Raw genomic sequence first — 22,248 nt, 5'->3', positions numbered from 1 at the left:
AAAGTGTCTATCGGTTGTTGTTTGTGGGAATGGGTATATTACCTTACTTTTTATCTCTCTGTCATTTCAGTTGATGCCGTGTCCGTGTCTCAGAAGGAGGAGGTTCCTGAAACAATGGACTCCCTCCAGGCTGAGGTGCCCCCTCAGGTGAACGGAGAGAAGGATGAGAATGAGTCACCTGACACAAACAACATCACCTCTGCAGAGGAGAAGGAGGTCGAGGAGAAACCAGGTGAAGCCAATGAGGTGGGCTTCAAAAAGATCTTTAAGTTTGTTGGCTTCAAGTTCACTGTGAAGAAGGACAAGAATGAGAAGACGGAGCCGGTGCAGCTGCTGACGGTGAAGGACAAGGACGTGGAGGAAGGAGAGACCAGCGGGTCTGAGGAAACTAAGGAGGAAGCCACCACTGCAGAGGAGGAGGTCAAATCTGAGAAGGAGAAGGCAACTGAGCCAGATACCTCCACCATTGAGACTGACGCCACTCCAGTGGATGCCCCATCTGAGACCGTGGATGGAGAGGCTGCAGAGGCAGTCAGAGAAGAGGCTGCAGAGGGAGCTGAGGCAGAAGCTACAGAGAAAGAGCCTGAGGACCCAGCTGCAACTAACCCACCTGGCCAGGAGACCACTCAGTCCCCCTTCAGAAGGTTCTTTACACAGGGAATCTTCTTCAATCTGCGCAAGAAGGCAAGCATCAAGAAGCCCAAAGAGGAGGAACCAAAAGAGAAAGCTGCCGGGGAGGAGATAAAGGAGGGAGAGGAAACAGCAGAGGCTGTGGTGGAGGAGGATGGAGAGAAAGCAAAAGAAGAGGTGGAGGGAGAGGTGAAGGAGGTGGAACCAGTGACAACACCAGAGGAGGCTAAGCCTGATTATTCCACAGAAACTGAGACAGTGGAAGCACCTGTCAAAGAGATCAAAGAGGAGGTCCAAGCCGAGGTTGCAGTAGAAATGTCAGAATCCGCTATTTCTGACAATGCCAAACCAGCACAAGAGAAAGTTGAAGAGGCTGTGGAAGCAGACAACGCCCCAGTCGAGGTCACCACCGAGGCTGAGCTGCTATCATCCCAGGAGAAGGTCAAGGCCCAGGGAAGCCCACTGAAAAAGCTCTTCACTGGGGCCGGCCTGAAGAAGCTCTCTACCAAGAAACAGAAGAAAGACAAGAAAGACGCAGAGGCCAAGCTGACCGAGCCTGGGGAACAGGCAGCTGAACTCCAAACCTCCACAGATTCAGCAGAGGTCCAGAAACCCGACAGTGGGGCCTCGTCTCCAGAGGAGTCTGGTGAGCATGCCATCGGGGTAGAAACCGCCCAAGCTGAGGTCAGCCAAGAGGCTGATGGGGAGGTAACCAGCTCAGACGAAGGGAAGAAGAAAGAAGGTATCATGCCCTGGTCCTCCTTCAAGAAGCTGGTGACGCCCAAGAAACGCATCAAGAGGCCCTCTGAGAGTGAGGACGAGGCAACTGGTGAGAAAGCCAAGTCGGGCACCCTGTCCTCCACTGAGAGTGCCGTGTTTGTGGAGAAAGAGAAGGAGCCGGAATCCACTGAGGAGGACCCAAAAACCGAAGCCACTGAAAAGCTGGAGGGCAGCACCGAGGACTCCAAAAGGATGAAGATGGACACCTCAGTCTCATGGGAGGCCCTTATGTGTATGGGCGGCAATAAGAAAAGGACCAGGAAGACCTCTGACTCTGAAGATGAGGAGACCAAAATCGAAGAGGAGGCGCCACAAGCTGGAGAAGAACCGGCTAAGACCACAGAGTCTCCTCTTGGAAGTTCCAGAGAGGCTGATCAGGAAAACACAGTGTCGTCCCCCGAACCATCCACTAGCCCCGCCGCAGGAGAGTCCACCTGGGATACTCTCAAGCGCCTCGTCACCCATAGGAAGAAGCCCAAAGCCGAGGATAAGACAGATGAGTCCGGTGCCGAACCGGTTGTCTCAGACAGTGAAATCTCAAAAGAAGATTCCTCATTCTCTCTGAGGAAACTCATCCCTGGACGTAGAAAGAAGAAGCAGCTTTCATCCGATCTGGGGTCTGGCGAGGAAGACTCTGACACACCAGCCGTGGTCCCCCTCTCAGAGTATGACAATGAGCATGCCAAGACTAAGGAAGAGGCTGAATTTGAAATGACAGTGGAGACAGTGGATGCTAAGGAGGCAGCACCAATCACTCAGGCTCAATCCTCCACCGAAGAGAGATCCCCCTCTTGGATCTCAGCCACGGCTGTTGTGGAAGACCTCCAGGAGATTCCACACGATCAGTTGAGCGACATCCCAGAAGAGGGTGCCGCCACCCCAAAGTCTGCTGACACCACTCTCGCCGAGGACATTGTAGAGCAGACCTCAGAGGCGGTCACATGCCTGGAGCAGAAGCCTGAGCTGTCTGTTGCCGAGGTGACTACAAAGATGATTCCAGACATGTCTGGAGAAACCACCCCTGTGCCCTATGAGCCTGAGCCAGAGTCTCTGGAGGTCCTGCAGGAGGCTGTGGAGCTGGTCAATGAGCTCCCAAGCCTGACTTCCGTAGAAATCACAGAGGTCCAACTGGAGAATGTTGCGTCCATCCCAGAGCCCACACCGCCGATTGAGTTCACCGAGAGCGAATCAAAGGTTGTCTTGATGGTGCATAAAGAAACTGAGGCCACCGCCATCTGCACTGGCCTGGGCACCAAGGAGATTGCCAAGGTGGCGGTGGAGAAGCCTGTGATTCCCACCATGGAGTGTCTAGCTGAGATCAGCGATGCTCTGTCTGCTGAGTTGCCAGTGGAGGACAAGGCTGATCCAACTGAGGCGACTGATTCTATTGAAGAGCCAATGTTTGAGGCTCAAGTGGAGCAGGTCGACAGCACATTCCTGGAGACCTCCCTAGAGAATACTATTGAAGATATCCCAGAGCCTGAGATAGCCACTGAGGGCAAAGAGCCTGAAGTTGAAAAGCTAGCCGTGATCAATGATATCCAGACAGAGGCTGAAATCATCGAGGCCCCTGTAGTGACTGAGAACACCCCCAGAGTGGAGCTGGTGGACCCCATCACACCAACTGTCGAAGAATCCATTGCCGCTGACATTGTGGAGATCTCTGAGGCACCTGTCGTTGAGGTCAAAAGTGAGGAGATGGAGGTGGAAGAGACAGCTGCCATCAAAGACATCGCTCCTGTAGAGGAGGTGAATGAGCCCATCACAAGAGAAATGGCTACCTCGCTAACTGACTTCGATCTGGCCACAGTTACTGAGGTTAGCGAGGCAGCCATTGCTGTTGTAGCCCCTGCTGAAGAGTTCGTCATTGTCAAGGAGACTGTGTGCCTAATCAGCCCACCGTCCGTGAAAACCCAGCAAGTGGAGGTCCCAGAGGCCATGGCGGTGGAAACAGTCTCAGTGGCAGTTGCAGAGCCTGCTGGTGATTACCAAATCCAAGTGAAAGTGACTGAGATTGGTGTCACAGAGGCCGAGGAGACGAAGGAGGCAGAGGCCATGGAGGAGACGGGCTTGGTCATTGCTCAGGTGGTCATCCTGAACGCTGTGGAGAAAGTGTCTGAAGCAGAGGCTGAACCCGAAGCACCTGCCTGCGTCACTGCCACCGTGAAGACACCTGAAGACGCACTACCAGTCCAGGCAGTAGCAATGATAGAGAAAGAGATTGAACAAATAGCAGAGGAGAAACCTGTCATTGCTGAAACTCCTGTAGTCCAAGTTAAAGCACCAGCACCAGAAACTCCTGCAGAGGAGCCTGCTGCTCCAGAGGCACAAGCCGAGGCTGAAAAACCACCAAAGGAAGTTCACGAGGCCGTTCAGGTCATTGAGACAATTCCAGTCATAGTTGAAATCACAGAGAGTATCGTGGAAGAGGTTAACAAGGAGGCGGAGGATGTTGTCAAAGAGGGAGTTGAGGAGATAAAACAGGAAGTGGAATTAAAGCAAGCAGTGGAGGTCAACATAAGTGAGGAGAAAGTTGTAGAGGTTGAAGTTGTAGTAAAGGTGGAACAGACAGAGAGTGAGTCAGATGGAAAGGCAGAGGAGGAGATCCAAAAGGTAAAGAGCAACGTAGAGGCAGTAGAGGTTCAGGAAGTTCTACAAGCTGAGGTAATCAAGCTGGTTCAGGAAGTGATAGCAGAGGTTCCCGTTCCAGAGGCAGCTGATGAGAAGTCAGAAGCAGTGGTGGTGACAGAAGCGACCCCAGTACCAGAGGGGCTCACAGAGACACCGAAAGCCCCAGCCCAGCCAAAGGAGACGACTGCTGAGGTTGTGGGCCCACATACAGTACAGGTGGTCAATCAAGCGGCACAGATCGTTGAAGAGAAGGAAGCAAAGGAAATCCAGATGGAGGAGGTGGTGGAAATCGATGCCATTGTAAGCGCACCAGAGACAAAGGAAGCCCTGGCTAAAGAAGTCACGCCAGCCCCTGAATCCACACCAGACACCCCAGCTGTGACTGCCAGCCAAGAGGCTCCTGCTAACATCGTGGAAGAGGAGGTTGCCATCGCCATGGCTGTGACAGTTGCCAGACCAGCGGAGGCAGGGGCAGAGAAGGCGACGCCAGTGAAGCGTGTGGAGGTGATGGCGCAGGTGATCGAGGTGATCGAGGAGGCAGTTAGGGAGATTGAAACTGTCTCCTCCACAGAGCTCACAGCTACATCGTGAGCAGGTAAGCAGTCTGTCTTATATCTTATGTTTATGATTAAGTAATGAGTTGATGTTTATATGTCAAAGAGTCCCAAAAATATTTCCCCACAATTAAATGGATGTAGTTAATGTTAGTCATGCTACATATTTTAGAGACATCTGGTCATACCCTTGTCTTCTAACACAAGAAAGTGAAAGAAAGCGATTTCTAGTATTTGACCAAGGTACCAATTCTAGACATATTATTAAGGTTATTATGTTCAACTAGCATGATGAAAAGGTGCACTATTTAAAAAATATCAAACAATCTTCTCATAGTGGCTTTTTTTAAAACATCAATGGGCACTACTTTTATCAGGGGGGAGGGGGAGACTTTCCGGCTGACCAGATGAAACAGCTTTTGTTCGAGGTACGAGTAACCTGGGGACGTTTTATATCAAAGCAGGAATGCAGTGGTTGACCCCTAGTTTGTAGACCGCGGTCTATAAAGAGAAGCGGTGTGTGAGGGGCAGATGAACTTGTGCTGACAGACTGATTATGATTCCTCCCTCATCCTCCTCCTTTTCTCCCTTCATCCCAGATTCAATATGGAGTCAAGCAAACATGTCAGAATAACCTACATGTTTTTAAGATTCAGGTCACTTTATTTGTCAATTCTACACAAGGTCCACCTGAAATTTGACTTGATTAAAGGGCGCGGCCCTGTTATATGTTTAATAAGCAATAACGCAGCACTGCAGCAAAAAGAGGAGTCAGTGAATTACAACGGGCTGAAAGCAGCATTGGCACAGCAGTCCCACTAAGCATGCTGAGTCATAAAAACAAAACCAAGAGAAATGGATGACGGAGCAGACAGAGAAGAGGGGAGGGAGGAAGAGAGGGGAAAGTGGAGCAGAGAAAGAAAGAGAGGTATACATGAGAGAGGGACATATAGGGGGTTCTGAGTCAGCAGTACTGCAGTCTACAACATCCCAAAAAGCATTTTAGACTCAGGCGTATGAGGCACTAAGTTCTCCTGTTTCAAACTACTCTCAGATGCAAGTATCTTATTAGAACAATCCATTAGAATAAAAAATCCACTGAATGAAGTTTTCTAAATAAATCAAGTAATTTCCTAATTGTTATCCACAGGTTGGAGACCAGTTTTTGATATGTGTTTCCAAGGATAATGGTACCCATTTACTAATAACATTTATTTATTTATACCCTAGCTGTAGATGCAAGATGGTTGTCTGGGAGACGGACTGTCCTGACCAGGAAGTGAGTGATAGTGAGAAAGTTAGCAAGAGAGAGAGAGTGAGAGGATGCACTGTGGAGACACACTGAGACTGAGTTCCACCCCACCCTGCCCAGAGCGACTGAGTGACTGAGCTCCACCCCACCCTGAGCGACTGAGTGATTTCGCTCCACCCCACCCTGCCCAGAGTGACTGAGTGACTTCGCTCCACCCCACCCCTCTCTCCTTCCCCCATGCCCCTGTCCTGCAGCACCAGCCTGTCACACAGAGGTGGCATCCCCACCCCACTGTCCCTCCATAGGTGAAGCATCGATCTCCCTACACACATACCAAGCCACAGTCATGCACCTTTGAAGCTTCCCATCTGGCTCGTAATCAATGTGATTTACTTTTTCTGTTTTGATGACCTTGCTGTGGCTCGGGAGTCTGCTGTCCGTTTTGTGTGTGTGTGTGTGTGTGTGTGTGTGTGTGTGTGTGTGTGTGTGTGTGTGTGTGTGTGTGTGTGTGTGTGTGTGTGTGTGTGTGTGTGTGTGTGTGTGTGTGTGTGTGTGTGGTCGTGGTCTCAGAGTTGGAGGATTATTATCTTGTATATTGTATTTATATCTTATGCGTATTCTCTCATTCCCCCATCCTTTATTTTTTTTTGTATGGAATATGTGACCCATTTTCTCAAACATATGTAAGACTTAGATTCAAAGATAATGTCTGGATTTTGCAGAAATTCTAACTAAACCATGGTACATATGTGATTTCAATGGCGGTGTCCGATATCATTGATTGCAGACGATGACTTAATGTGAAGACATGGAGTGAGGTGAAAGTCAATAGGTGTGCAACAATCTTACAAACTTTAATCTTTTACATGTTCTGTCACACTATACTTCCCTTCACCTTTCAGCCTGACAATATATTTTCAGCTCCTACTGTAGATAAAACATACTTCACTGCCTGAATGACTGTGAAAAAAAGTATTGTTACTTTCTGAAATAAGTATGTCTTTGATTATCGTGTAAAAATACAATAAAACACTATTATCTCAGCCTGGTTTGATATTGTGAGAGAGGTATTTGGTGACACTGATTTATTAATATGCAGTGTACTATGATGGACATACACTTGCATGGGGAGAGTAACATATATCTCACGTTAGATTGTCTTGTATTTTCAAGTGTATGACTTCTGTTAACGTTGTGGATAGCACTTCAAAATATGTGTAATTGCTTGATCTCTTGAAATGGTGATCTATCCGTCCATCTCTGGTGTACAGTGTACGCTCGTAGGGAGGATTGTATGCTAGTTTGGAGTGTACACCAGTTATTTGGCGCCCTCTGCTGCCGATACAGACTATCACATCTCTCAGTCTATATATTTTACCATTCCCACTGGTGAGTGCTGTTATGTATGTTTATGTTTGAATGTTGGAAATGTTTACATTTCATTGCATTTTCAAATGAACATTGTTTGCTGAAAATACATTCCACACATGCATTTCATGTTGTTACTTACTTGTGTGACAGTACAGTAAGTCATAACCTCACTGATTTGGCAACAGTGAGGTTTTTAGATGGTACAAACTACTCAATCACAAATCACATGGTACCAGACAAAGAGAACATCTTATATTGACATTTCTATGTAGCCAAGCCAAATTGACTTAGGGTAGGTTATCCATGGTTGCTAACATGATAGAACATCAGCAGGACGAAATGTGTCCAATTTGTCTCAAATGCCTCATTCTGGGTCAGCCTGATTTACTTATCTTCAAGTCAACTTTTATTTACCAATGAAATTCAAATGCTGATTTTGGGATTAGTTAGGGTGGCTAGATGAGCCAATTCTACTGTGGGCACATACTGTGAGAATGGAGTGCTTCCTATTTATCCCTCAGATGTCAAAATGATGATTGACAATATAGCTCTAGACTTTACACCTCACAAAGCTGACTGACCAATGAGACACGAGAGAAATCCTAGAAGCCTCGACCACTATATCTGGTCACTGTTTCACTTTACTTTGACTGTGGATTTGTCACACACATCCATAATGTTTGTTTTATGTAAAATAGTACAAATAAATAATAAACGGTCTGTGTTCACTGCTTATTCTATTGCATTTGGTTTGGAAACACCTCCACCTTAGATCCGCCCGAGCTTTTTGTAACACAATCTAACTGTGAACCTGGTAACATCTGTACAAATTGTATACCTATGCACTTCAAAAAAATAATATTGTAATAACCTATAAGCATATAATGTATCTGTAGCATGGACTTAATTCTGTCTTTTACATTTTCCAAGCTGTTAATAGTAGATAGAGAAACCTGTCTATATTTCATTCAAAAATAAAGCTAGCAATATAAAAATGTGTACCTGAGTTTCTGTTTCTATCTGGTTCTGAACTACATTTAGTGTATTAATTATCACACATGAAACTGATACCATCATACTGTAAAAAGATTTGGAGAATGATGTCCAAGGTGAGGATGTCACGTAATCTTGCAGAAGTAATATTGGCAAGACACCATTGCATATGATCCTCAAGATGTTTAAATGTTTGAAAGATCACAAAATAAACTGGCTTACTTATGGCTTACTTTTGCCTCTGTAGTACGGATTAGTCATTTGTTACAGCTTTTTCAAAACATGGGCAAAAATACGCTAACGGGATCGGTGTCCAGTCCACGGGACGGTTGAGCTAACGTAGGCTAATGCGATTAGCATGAGGTTGTAAGTAACAAGAACATTTCCCAGGACATAGACATATCTGATATTGGTAGAAAGCTTAAATTATTGTCAATCTAACTACACTGTCCAGTTTACAGTAGTTATTACAGTGAAAGAATACCATGCTATTGCTTGAGGAAAGTGCACAATTTTGAACATGAAAAGTTAATAAACAAATTAGGCACATTTGGGCAGCCTTGATACAAATGTTTTAACAAATGCAATGGTTCATTGGATCAGTCTAAAATGTTGCACATACACTGCTGCCATCTAGTGCCAAAATCTAAATTGCACCTGGGCTGGAATAATACATTATGGCCTTTCTCTTGCATTTCAAAGATGATGGTACAAAAATATATAAAAAGAACGGTTGTTTTTTTCTTTGTATTATCTTTTACCTGATCCATTGTGTTATATTCTCCTACATGGCTTTTACATTTCCACAAACTTCAAAGTGTTTCCTTTGAAATGGTACCAAGAATATGCAAATCCTTACTTCAGGGCCTGAGCTACAGGCAGTTAGATTTGGGTATGTCATTTTAGGTGAAAATTGGAAAAAAAAGGGGCGGATCCTTAAGAGGTTTTAAGGTCCAACGCAGCCGTTTTTATCTCAATTTTTTTTTTTTTTCCTAGCTAACAATTAAGTACCTTACTGTGATTGTTTTAAATTAAAATGGTCAAATAGCAATTTCTCAAACAGAATCTATCTTGGACTGTCTGGGAGTGGTCTGAGTGGGGAGGGGAAATCTGAAAACTTGCTATTATTGGCAGAGAGGTTTGGAACTCTCTTTGTTATCGGTCTATTAACTAATTTACTGCCTGGTGACCAAAACTCCATCCCCCAAAAACTGGTTGTAATTTCAAGTGGTCTTTTCAAACACTAAACTGCATTGGGCCTTTACACTTCCGTCCCACTGCTCTATCTAGTATAACTTGCCTGGGCCAAGTTGTCATGGAACAAGCCAGTTAAAACGGTGAACAGCTCTGTAAATCATGAATGTTTTAGAGTCTGTTGTGAGTTATTAACTAGAAAAGTCTGGAGTAAAACTCTGAATTTGAATTGAATGCAGAAATGACATTACAGACCCAAGTCTTCCCCACCCTACAGAGTAATACAACAACGCCACTGTCCTATAAGGAGGGAGAGGAGCCAAAACCCTTTTATGAAGTGGAGACATCTTGTAACATCTTCAGGATCAACTAATTCCCATACATTGACATTAGCCCAACACCAATCCACGATTTAATCAACAACCACGTGTTCATTTGGATGGGGTTGATGAAAGACTGGGAAACCCTCTGTAGCGATGTCTAGAGTTTATTTAACCAAAGTCAAAAGATGAGTAAAACATCTGAAATCAAACATGCATGTATTCTTGGGATGAACACAGCTGAATAAGAAATAATTAACCATGCCATAATTCTGCAAAACATCTCTTTAATTGTTCATTCTTCACTGTGAAAATGTAAAATAGTTTTCTTTATTATTTACACAGAAGACTAACTCACGTTCCTGAGAACACAGAGATATCACAGTACATGTTCAACTGAGCTTTGGGAGGGCAGCAGTGTGAACGCTCCAGGATCACAGGTCGGGGACTTCCCCTCGCCCAGCTTCCCCATTACCCCTGAAACTTGTTTCCAAAAATATCCCAACACAGAAAAGACCAACCGCTTGCATAAATACACATTTTATAATTGACACAGGGAAAGACGTTAAGCTGTTAGTTTACACCTACGACCAATGTGGTTGAACATTGTACAATTTGAGCTCAGCAGGGAGAATCCAGAGACTAACTGATGAGGAGAAACGTGCTATATGTTGACCTCTGAGAAGTACACTTCAGTAGTATTCACTTCACAATGCCTGAATATACTATAACACAGCGTGAGTCACGAGATAAATAGGAGTCCTTCCCCCATGTAACACTCACTTTTATATTGTGTCTTTAAGCCAATGGAAATGTGACTGAACTATGTCTAATTTGCTCAGCATGAAGACTCCATTTGTGCGAAAGTAGTATGGAACCCCAGTCCCAGTTGGCCCCACCCTGGATAGAGTCTAGATAGGATAGGCATAAACCATAAAGCCATATTTACTATATGGATGGACATTTTTCTTTCAGCTAGTCTATGAGATCCAAAAGGATAGAACGAAGCTAGAGGAGACTGGGCTAGGGGTCAAAATGGAACTGAGCCTGACCCTCCCTGCCACCAAACCGTACTGTACAAACAGAGGGAAAGAGTAACTGCAAATGAAGCCGCAGCAGATTAAGATAAATATCATACTAGAAGTCAGTAACACCAAGGCCTTGAATGGAAAGAGATTGACAACAAATATACATACATACACCTTCACTATACTAAATCAATTGTTTTCTAGATTGGAAACCAATTAGTAATATACAAACTTTGCAATAAAAAATATGATTTGTAAATATAGCATTGTATATAAAATTAGAAAGGTATATCCAACACAAAATAAGGTCTTTAAGAACAAATTCAAGCAAATGATCATCAATTGGCAAGGTGTACAATATTGTACAGAATTGAAAACTCCCTTCAATACATGTAGGCATCAAAATATGATAACATAAATGTGTTTAAAATGCACAGATAGTAGCTATTTAAAATAAACAAAGGTTTATAAAAATGGCACGACTGTAAACATCACCTATAAAGCTACAGTGCTTGCTTCTGCTTTGAGGCCTCTGTTGGAGTAACCAACACAATCCTTAATTTGGGCCTAGATTGCCCTGTTTCGTCTATGGCAATTGTGCTTCTTTTCATACCCACAGTTGGCACACGTTGCACAAAAAGTAACAAAATGGCTGTTCAAAACAATGTACAGAAGGGAATTTATACCACGGAATTATGAAATGTCATGGTACATGTTCTGCTTACAAGGTTACTGAAAACTGCCAAAGGAAGACACAGCCTACTGGACTGGACCTAATAGGCCATGGAATGAGGTTGATTCTGGACTGGGCATATACTTATTTCATCAGTATACTGCAGGAGATAACACTTTGGAAAAGGAGATACGTTTTATTTTACAGCAGATGTGTTGAGACCACCATTCGGTCTACACCTGCCTGCCTGTTGCTTCCCCTGGTATCTCCTGCACCATTTGATTGTAGAGAAACATCACTTCCTCCGGAACTCTCTCTCAACTTCCTGTTCCTGTCTGGAGCTAAAAGCTGAGTGAGAGGCTCGACCACAGCCAACGGCCACTTTAAATTAAGTAACAGAAACCAATGTGACAGACCTATGTAAATGAAGCACCAGAAAGAGACTGAGAATACGACAAAGCCCTAGTCATAATTACACCACGAACTCAACTGTAGCACATATTTTGAGAAACATATAGCAACATACTATTTTGCCAATTGGTCAGTGACATATGCATAGGAGAACAAATGGGCGGACAAATGCAACGTCATGTTGGAAAGAAGACTTAGTACAGTGTGTGGTTTTCACATGGACACTTAATAGACAGTTTCTACTGAAACAAGTCCAAGTCTCTGGCTTTGCTGTTAAATAAACCTGAGGAAGCATTTTCAGTAGATATAAAACCCCTCCTTATATACCTCTAACTAAATCTTTAGCTTAACTACTGACCATCATTTACCAAAGGAAATAATAAACATACTGTATATAAGAGAATAAAAATATAAGACTGGTTCTGGTGCTGTGGACCTACTCCACCAAGATCTGCTCAGTTTTTATGGCCGTAATGAGGGTGGCGGCGCCGGACGAATCAGAGCCCTCGTCTTTGGGAAACTCCTCCCCCTGCAGCAGCCGCACCCCTGACTGCCCCTGCAGGCCAGCTAGAGCCCCTTGGCTGAAGCACAGGTGCTTGATGACCTCGTTGGGGCTGGAGAAGGTGGTCTCACAAACATTACACTTGTAGGGCCTGGCCGAGCCTAGGAACAGCGCCTCCATCTGGCTGGTGTCGTCCCCTGCGGCACACAGCTCCATGCTCTGCCGGTCCACCATGGTGTAGGCGTCGGCACCCTGGGTCAGGCACACGTGGCGAGCCGCCTGGTTGGCACGACAGAAGCTCTTGCCGCAGGCGCTGCACTTGTAGGGCTTTCCCGTGTGGATGTACATGTGCTCTCGCCAGTGGCTCTTCTGGATGAACTTGCGTCCGCAGGTGGCGCACTCGTACTTCCTGCGCTTCACCTCGCGGTCCAGGTCAGCACTCTCCAAGTTGTCGATATCCGCAATGTCCGATGGAGGTGGGGTGTCGGCCTGGGACTGACACCCGGTCGCCCACCCCGACAACTCTGCTCTGGGAGAGTCCATGCTGAAACCAGAGGGCGGTGCTTGCTCGCTGTCACTAAGCATCTCAACTGTCATGGCAGCGGACCGTTCTCCAACTCCCCTTAGCAGTACTTCCTCTACCTCTGGTGTGGTGGCTGCTCCTCCTCCTGGGAGGACAGGTGAGTGTGCACCGCTGGGCTTGGCCACCAGAGGGAGCCGGGCCAGGCTGTGCTGCAGGAGGTGCTCCCTCAACAGGCTCCTCTGGTTGAAGCGGCTGCCACACAGGTGGCAGGAGTAGTGCTTCCTGAAGGAGGCATTCCTCTTCATGATGCTCGGCTTCACATGGAGAATGGTGTTGGAGCTACCCAAGGAGGGCGCCTCTCCTGTCGGGGTGTTCCCTCCATGCTCCTCATACGAGGCCCGTTGACCGCTGGTCGAAGCCTCCACCATTTCCTGAAACGAAGAGTCCAGCTTGGACGCATGGTTGGTGAATGCCGCTGTTACAGCAGACGTGGACGGATACTTCCTGTCAGGGAGGCTGTCCAGGTCAAAAGGCGAGGAGAGCTGGCGCCGGATGGGCAGCCTGCCGGACAGCGCAACCTGCTTGTCGGAGATCTGGATGCCAAAGAGGGAAGTAGAGAGGGGCAGGCTGGGCTCTGGGTGGGAGAAGGATGTCTGGCTGGCCAGGCTGGCCTCCTGGAGGAGGGGGTAGGCGTGGAGGAACTTGACCCCCTGCTCCAGCCTGGCTGGGTCGATGAGCTGAGGGGCCAGCTTCCCTGTGTACATCAGGTTGAGGAGGTAGCTGAAGATGTCTGGCTGGATGTCGGCAGCCTTCAGGCGGACACAGTCACTGAAAAGAGAATTCATGGTATAAATAATAATTTATTTATCAGCCACATCAAAACATCTTGGAAATTGAAAACACTGATGACGCAAACAAAAGCTTTTATTGATCACCATACATAAACATGGTCCTTTCCTTATTGAGTTGCACATATTCTACTACAACCTTTAGGTGAACTTGTTTGAACAGTCCAAGCAGGGCTGTATTAAGCTTTCAGTTGTAAATCATTAGTAAACGTAATGTTGGCCTAGCTTAATGTAGCCTACAGATAGAGCCGATGCCGTGTTGTTTACCATACCTGTCCTGGTGTATGAAGAGCATTCTGAAGTAGTTTGAGAAGGCGGCCAGCACGGCCTTGTGGGCTTTGAAGAAGACGTCTCCGATGGCGATGGTACAGTCACACAGGAAGCCAAACTCCCTCTGAGCGTTGAGCTGCTGCAGGAGGATAAGACCATGGTTGGCCAACTCCATTCTTCAACCTGCACATAGAAAGACACAAAGACGAAGGCAAGTCAGTCAGTTGGTTAGTTTCCTGTCTGGAAGAGGACTACAATGCCACCAAAGAGAGAAGTCTGAGAGGGCCACTGACAGCTGTAACACCACAACAAACTCCAATGTAGGCTAACAAAACAAACGCTGTTGTTGAATAGAGGCAATTTAATGGCTTATTTTCTGATACATAATGTATGAGCATACTATTTTAATGTAACATGGATCATCTTTTTCATCAAATGTATTTCAAAGCAGGGAAGGGCTCTTGTCCTAAACATAGCCTAACAGCTCAATGTCCAATAAGTACAAGGAGCTGTTTAACATCAGATGACCTGATCTCAGAGATTCTGAGGTTCGCAGAGCTATTGACTGGATAGTTTTTCCACAAGGCTGGCTATAACCACGTTAGCAAAAGCGTTCGATGGGAAAGGAGACAGAATGGGTGGTTTCCTTATTGACCTCTAGGCTGCAGCTTCCGGAGGACTACTCACACAACCCTACAAGCTGCCTCAGGGGACAGGATGCAGAGGAGGGGTTAACCTACCGTATATTTAGGCTAGAAGAATATCCATTTGGAAGAAAGAGCACACCACATTGAATGTATTTTTCCTTGCAGTTATGTCAGTTGAACAAAAACTACTGTATAAAACAAACTGGATGATGTGGAATAAGACACCTAAAAGTTACTCCGATATAGACCTCAGTCACCTCACCTCTGAACCCTCAGCATCTCCAGAGGGAGTGCAAATACCGCCTTGGAGTTCCAGCCAATCAGAAGTGTCAGATAGAAACCGACAGATCCATGGAATAAAGGTGTATGGTTAGGTAAGTAGCCTAATCTCTTCAGGCACAATCTGCTCTCAGTCCTTTGACGGGATTCCAACCCCCTCGCATGCCTACGCCCTTTGAACCCTTACTCATAGGGAGTGTGCTCTCTGCTCTGGCCACCAAGACAGCTGCAGTTGACCCCTAAAGGTCACCACAGGATTGGAGGCTTTTGGGCGTCACATGATCAGGTTTATGTACATCTACACATTCCTGAGGCAAGACTGACTGGTTCCACACCTCCACCAATGGGAATGGAACCTGCAGGGTATAACACCCATTCTCTCACTATACCACACAGGAACACCACAACACTCAAGTCAAAACCCTGGGCAGTAGGCACTAGGCTGACTCAGGAGCCCTCTCTTTGCATGTACATAAGAAGGAGGTGGGCAGGTGGGGCAGAGCCCCATCTGTTTTGAGCCACACAATTTTTGAACAAATAACTTTAAAAAAAAAAATTTGGGGGGGGGGCTTTCCTGTTTTGCATGTTATTTTGGCATTAACACATCAGTTTACAAACAATGTAAAATAATAATATATATCATTGAGTTAATAAAGCTGCATCTCTTTTTGTTTTCTTGGGTGTGCAGGTGTTTCAGCCTAGCTCAGTGCTTTCTGTGGTGGTGGGGAAAGACAGCAGAAAATATGGAGTGTTGCACAGTGATTGGCTCAGTGTTCTGTCACTCATGGGAACTTTACATCACTGCCAAGTGTAAGAGCAGACCTTGAAAATTCTAGCCCTTCGACTGCTGCCATAGAAGTGCCCATCCAAGAAGGCTCAAGGTCATTGGCCACAGAAATGACGTCAAATCACGTTATATGTACAGTAGCTTTGATTGGACTGATCATGTCAACATCATACCTTCACAATATTAGCTAGCAGTCATCATGAATCAAGTCGACAATCTACTGGCAAATCCTTTTAAATCCTTGTCATATGAAGAGAAATAATGAAGAGAAATTATAGATAAAACGTATCGGTGCTCATCGGCCGTTGGACATAAACATTACACAACAAGTTGGAAATCGCAAATTCAACGAGTGGTTTGGAAGGAATCGGTGACAGTGGCTGTGTGGTCCCAAATCTGGGTATTAAGGGGCTCTTTTCCAAGTTTAAAATTATAAACATTCAACATTGGCCATGCTGTCAATGAAGCATGAATTGTGCCACGCTCAAAACAACCTAACTCAGAGGACCACCGCGCCACCCTCCTGTTCAAGTGAGCTGAGCACAACAAGGTGAGTCCAAAAATGTATTGTGTGCTGCTTCATAAATGATGTAATATGCCAGGGAGATATGTATATGGTAGTATATGTATATGTAAAAAGTAATACGAAGTGTATGTTGTGTAGTTTAGGGCTCCCAAGTGGCGCAGCGGCTAAGGCACTGCATCTCAGTGCGAGAGGTGTCACTACAGACTCTGATTAGATTCCAGGATGTATCACAACCGGACGTGATTGGGAGTCCCATAGGGCGGCGCACAATTGGCCCAGCGTTGTCCGGGTCAGGGTTTGGCCGGGGTAGGCTGTCATTGTAAATAAGAATTTGTTTATAACTGACTCGCCTAGTTAAATAAAGGTTAAAAAGATGTTAGTAGCCCACATACCTCAACCTAAAAATGTGGTCTATTTACCCCTCTTAATTTCACCTACTGTTCTACTGTAGCCTATAATCTGCTTTAGAGAAATGTAATCATTGAATATTGTAATAGCTTTCATTGTCTGCTTAGATGCCCCTTTTATTTATCCTACGGTTCTAACTTGGTGTACAGGGAGAGCACTGTAAGATTGGCCCATGTTCTGAATTGTGTTGCTGTACATTTCAAAAGTGCTAAACAAATGGTTATATTGACTAACGATACATCCATCCTAGATCGCTCTTTGTCTCAATCGAAATTACGGATTGCCTCTTATCTGCTTGTCATCCCCTTATGTCATAGTTTGTACATCTCAATTGTCATTAGAAACATAATTTGTTTAAGCAAGTCAGCCATATCAGCTATGTTTTTAAGGCAGTAAATGAGGCTGAATGAACTGTTTCACTGCCAGACAAGGCTCCGCTGATAGCCAGGTGTAGCAGTGGTAAGGTGTTGAGACTGCTGTTGGGACAGATTTATGTAGGCCCTAATAGTTTGCGGGCACCGTTTGTCACCGTTATAGTGCAATTAATGTATTGTTTAGTGTTGTGGCTTTGCTGGCATGCATCCCACTTTTTTCATTTTGCCCCACCAAGGTTTACATGCTAAAATCGCCACCCAATCTGGAATTGTCTAAAGAGATGAAGAGAGCAACTCTCAATCTGGTCCAGACACAATAGTCTACTACTACTGCTGGAAAACACTGCAGGCTAATGTTGCAGCATTGGTGGTGATTAAACAATATTGACAAATATGTTTATTAAATCCATTCTGGCAAATAAAGTAGCCTGCCTTACATTATCAGAAAATACCATCATGATATTTTGTGTAGAGGCAGACATCCAGCAGTCAATTGTTGAGACCTGTGACACTCAATAATTATGAATGAGTCATTTAGTAATAGTAAACCTTTGAGCAGCCACTCGAGAATTAGGAATCTAGCAGTAAAGTACCATGTGTTCATAGTAGTCCTATGTGTTTGTAAGAAAGCGCCGCCCCTATTGTAGACACGTGGAACGGCCCGATATCCCGCAGAGAAACCACTTCCGCAGTACGTTTTCGTCCTAAACAAAAAAATAGCCCTTACAAAACCTATAGGTGAACGCCTATGCTGCTGGCATGTCTAGTTTAGCTATAGACCCACGCATCGGCAAGTGACAAAATAATTGTAATCGGTTTCATTTAGGAGCTGAAACGGTGTGTTCGAGCGCGCCACGAAGGCTCAGGCGCCAGCCTCTGCTTTGCCCCCCCGACTAGAGGAGCGGTGTAGCGAAAATAAACGGAGCCTCATGAAATGGACAAGGGGTGGTCGCCGAATACATTTCTTAAACTTCAAAGTGACCGATTTATTGAACCCGTATATAAATTACATCAGTCGGTATACAAAATGTAATGAAGTGCGGGTAGACGTACCTTTCTACTCTGCTTGCCTTGAATCCGTGGAGTTAGTCGTGTTGTTGTTTGTTACCGGAGGACTTGTCCGTTGGGCTTGCAGCTGCTCTGTTCCTCTCAAGAAGCATTGGTAGCGATGGTCGTCGGTGTTTTCCGGTCGGGTTACTTTACAATCACATGACTATGTAGGGCACTTAAAAACAGCAGTTCGCTTAACGGACGGGGCGCCGTGACGAATTCTCTTTGGGAAGGGAACCGTAACCGCCGTGTGTCACTGTGAATAGAGAATTGTATCCACCTCGTTACAGCTAAACGAAAAGGACTATAGAGGGCGAGCACTGTATGATAATTTATTCAATCTCCGGTTGGGGCACGTTAAACAAACCGATGTAGGGGAAAATAGCCGTAGGTCGCCCACCCCACCCCCACACAAACAGATAACGTTTAACGTAGTCTACAATCGTGACTGCATTTGCATTTTCGGTTGGTAGCAAACAAGAGCTTCCTGTAAACAAACGAATTTACCGCCGCGGTGAGTCTCTGGCAACTGTCGCGAGGCAGACGTTGGTACCCAGATTGTTGGCTGCTTTTGGTTCAATTTGTAAATTAGAATTCTGGGGTTCTCAAAGTGCGGGAGGGCAATGAACTAGTTAATTTCGTAATTTAATTTCAGTATATTTTGTTAGGCATAATCTAGTCCCCCATGAATTCGTTTAATTCGGCTATGTTGGTTACAAATGTCAAAATGTGTTTCAGATTATAGGATAAATTGCATTCCACGTTTCATGGTGCAGAACATGTATGATTTGCAAGAAATTACTTTGGGGCATTTATGTATGATTATGTGTGTGTGTTTTCTCTATTTGTCAGTGGTAAATACTTCAGAAAATCCTCCTGGCTATTTCAAGCCTAAAAGGACCACTACAGTTGTCATCTGAGGTGTTTGCTGTGCTACAGTTGATTAACAGGGTCATTTTATATTTCCAAAAGGAGGAGTCAAATACAATTCAAGAGGATCTTGATCCAGGACATGAACCACCAGCAGCCACTTGGAACCTGATAAAACATTAAAGAAACACCACTGTACAACACTCCTTATGGCTGCTTATTACATGGTTATATGCTGCTTATGACTGTGTAGGAGGCTTTGTTACAGGGTTCATTATAAGTGTTACTGCTACCCATATTCCTCATGGTCAGAATTCTGGCCATATCAACGGACTTCTGTGGCATTTTCAACAGGATGTGAGCTAGCATGACCAAGGAGAGAGAAAACACACACACATCGCCTGCCAGGAAACTCAGGAAGTGTGTGGGGGGGAGGGGGGGGGGGGAACTACACACACACAAATACACACACACACAGATGAACTAGTAGGCATACAGACACACAAATACACACAGGAGTACACACCCATAGTCATAGAGGGCACAAACTTAGACACCCACACACCAACTTTGTCATTGGATACACAGGAGTCTCTGGGGCACAGTGACCTGTGAAACTCATTGGAATGGATAGATGTTGCCTAATGCAAACACAGAAGCAGAGCTATCCTCAGGGCTGAGTTTCAGGTTTTAAAGCAGACATATGAAACACTGTAGAACTCCGATCTTATTAATAGACCGGACAGAGAGTTTAAGAGCAAATTGGTTGAAGGAGAATCTCCCTTAGACACAGAGATGGAGTAAAAAAAGAAAAGGGATAAAAAGGGAGAGGGTATAAAATAAGGAAACAAAAACAATAATATGAGCTTTTAGAACTGGTGCTGCCTGGCTCTGCTAGATGCTACTACTGTGGGAGATGTTAATATGACTGTCATTGCCATTAATATATAGGGGCTCTATAGCGAGATAAAAGAGGTTTAACCATAAGCGAAACTCAAGCTGATGCTAGAAAAAGGGTAACGGAAACTAAAGCATGTTTAAAGTGTTTGGGGGTTGATTGAAAGAGGCAGACTAGATAAATGCTATGTTCAGAGCTCCACTCTGATTCACACTTGAAATCAATAATTTTTTATCAATATAATTTCCCCCCAGACCATAGGAGAGCTGCCATCTGGGCAAAGTTCATGCACAGTGAACACATGTCCAGTGAACAGGCCATTCAAATGAGACGCTGGAATTTCACATAACTGCCCACAACACTGATTTGCCCTAAATAGATTTTTCCATACAGGGTAAATAACACACTATCAATATTGAATCTTCATTAAACATATCACTTCAATTTCTGTTTTAAAGCATATGAGAGAATACATCAATAGGCTACAAAATGTGATTACAATAATCAGTCACTCGGACAAGCAAATCTGAAGAGCTCAAAGCTCATCAAACGCACACAACCTACTCATGTTACCATGATCACTACAACATCCACATGAGAGAAAACTATGTGTTAGTGGAATCTATTCTTTATTAGAAATGCAAATTAGTGGAGGTATGGTATGGGTAAGCAGAACCACCTTTTCAAACACAGCATTGATGTTAACCCCTCGGGCCGTGGTCTATTTTGAAAAAGGAGTGTTTCTGAGTCACTCCACGTGTCCCCCTCACTCTCCGGTTTAGGAAAACAGATCTGGAAGTGGGGAGCGCTGCAACACCGGAGATTGACAGCTTGATACACCCACTCCATGGAACTACATGTGGGACTCCACATCCTGCCAATGGGATGCCTGCTCCCATGTTCCCATGGTGATTGGTGACCTATTATACTGCCACTACCGAGTGGCGCAGCGGTCTAAGGCACTGCATCTCAGTGCTAGAGGCATCACCACAGACTGGTTTGATTCCAGGCTGTATCACAACCAGACGGGATTGGGAATCCCATAGGGCGGCGCACAATTGACTGTCTGTTTTGTATCTGACCCATACTTTATGTTTTCTATCTGATTTGGATCAATACTTCTCTGCAGGGAGATAACAGATAATTTCCTACAATTCTACACATTTTACCATGTTAATGATATCTGAGTAAGATTGACTAACAAAATCAATGGGGGCCCCCTGGAAGTCAGGGCCCCTGGACACATGCCCTGCGTGACAAGTTGGTATTCTACCATGATTGCTACAAGTTTATTTGCTAAAATTGTCAGCTGACATGGCTAATTGAGTGGCTATAAGTGACTGACATAACAAGAGAAAAACTGCTGATGCACAACCACACCTTGTGCGGTTGCACCTTGTGCATTCTACTATTCTAACTCTTAACAGTAAGTTAAGACCCCAACTGAGTTACAAAAAAATAACAAAACGTTGGGCCCTTATGCTTGGAGTCAGCCCTGACTATGGTCACTGCACTGCATTGCATTCTCTACCAATGCAAAGTTAGCCTATGTGGTCTGTGAGGTGCAGTCTCTTGACACTATGGGGTGCAGAACATATAACAACGTCATAGCCTATTCTTTTGCATAGATTCTGAGATGTTAGGTAGAGATCAGTGAGGATTGAAGGAGTAAGGTTGCTGATTCACACATAATTTTGCTGGTAAAAGAGGTTTAGCACCAGCGGTCTTTGTAAAAGCCTACAGCTACATTCTAGAATGACAATTTCAAGATAGGATAAACTGTCCTACACATATTCATGCTAAAACCAAAAGGCAGCCTATCCTATTTGCTCAGACACCTTAAAAGCAGGCTTCAGAGGGCGGTCCCTAGTCACAGGACTCTTATCCAAATTCCTCCCCCTTCCCCCTCACTCACTCATACACACATTCTGTCTCTCCCCTCCCAAACCCTCTGAGGGCCTTTGGGGATCTGCGGTTTCGCGATAGAGTGGCTTAATGTCTCCATGGCAACCATTGCCCTGAACTACAGAAGATGCCCCAAAGGATGCCGTCACAATTGAGTACCCCCCGGGGCGAAACGAAGTTCCGCACACAGCAGTGAGATAAGATGTCTCTATTGCAGAAAGCCCCCAGGTGGGCGCCGAACTCACTCACTGCTCTCTGATCTTAAAAACCGCACAGCACAGTGAGAACACCAAAGCAGTCTTGACCAGATCAAGGCAAGCAGTAACAAATTCTACTGCAACTGAGACCAGCCTCAACTTGACACTATAGCACTACATTCATTATGTAGAAATAGTCACAATGTTTTGGCCTACAAGTGCATCCAGTAGACTACTGAAGTGGTTCAAAGGGGAACAGCTTGGGAGGAGTCTGAACCAGCAGCCCTGTGGATATAGGGCAAGCACACTAGAAGCACCAGTGCCATA

General features: G+C 45.1%; 2 protein-coding genes and 1 long non-coding RNA gene across 4 annotated transcripts in view; 2 read left to right on the top strand and 1 right to left on the bottom strand.

Moving 5' to 3' along the window:
• The window catches only part of akap12b (A-kinase anchoring protein 12b), a 67,174-nt gene extending 58,961 nt beyond the window's left edge, over nucleotides 1-8,213 (top strand). For both annotated transcript variants that reach the window (XM_021600762.3, XM_021600763.3), the window contains 2 exons: nucleotides 71-4,636; nucleotides 5,826-8,213. In XM_021600762.3, the coding sequence (XP_021456437.2) occupies nucleotides 71-4,632 (4,562 nt within the window). In that variant the 3' untranslated portion in view covers nucleotides 4,633-4,636; nucleotides 5,826-8,213. The remainder of the gene's footprint in view (nucleotides 1-70; nucleotides 4,637-5,825) is intronic.
• Nucleotides 8,214-9,995: 1,782 nt separating this feature from the next.
• On the bottom strand, nucleotides 9,996-18,565 carry zbtb2b (zinc finger and BTB domain containing 2b). Its single transcript, XM_021600764.3, has 3 exons — nucleotides 18,055-18,565; nucleotides 13,983-14,163; nucleotides 9,996-13,690 (listed from the first exon to the last, which is right to left on the bottom strand). The coding sequence occupies exons 2-3, from the start codon at nucleotides 14,153-14,155 to the stop codon at nucleotides 12,274-12,276; spliced, it is 1,590 nt and encodes a 529-aa protein (XP_021456439.1). The 5' UTR covers nucleotides 14,156-14,163; nucleotides 18,055-18,565; the 3' UTR covers nucleotides 9,996-12,273.
• LOC118964453 (uncharacterized) lies at nucleotides 18,435-19,124 on the top strand. Its single transcript, XR_005051500.2, has 2 exons — nucleotides 18,435-18,565; nucleotides 19,024-19,124. It is a non-coding gene; the product is annotated as an uncharacterized LOC118964453 (long non-coding RNA).
• Nucleotides 19,125-22,248: the final 3,124 nt, after the last annotated feature.

This window comes from Oncorhynchus mykiss, chromosome 4 (genome assembly GCF_057628025.1).
Source record: "Oncorhynchus mykiss isolate SJ-2025 chromosome 4, ASM5762802v1, whole genome shotgun sequence".
In the NCBI taxonomy this organism is placed as follows: domain Eukaryota; kingdom Metazoa; phylum Chordata; class Actinopteri; order Salmoniformes; family Salmonidae; genus Oncorhynchus; species Oncorhynchus mykiss.
Note: the sequence above shows the minus strand (reverse complement) of the source record. Positions and strands in the feature narration are given on the sequence as shown.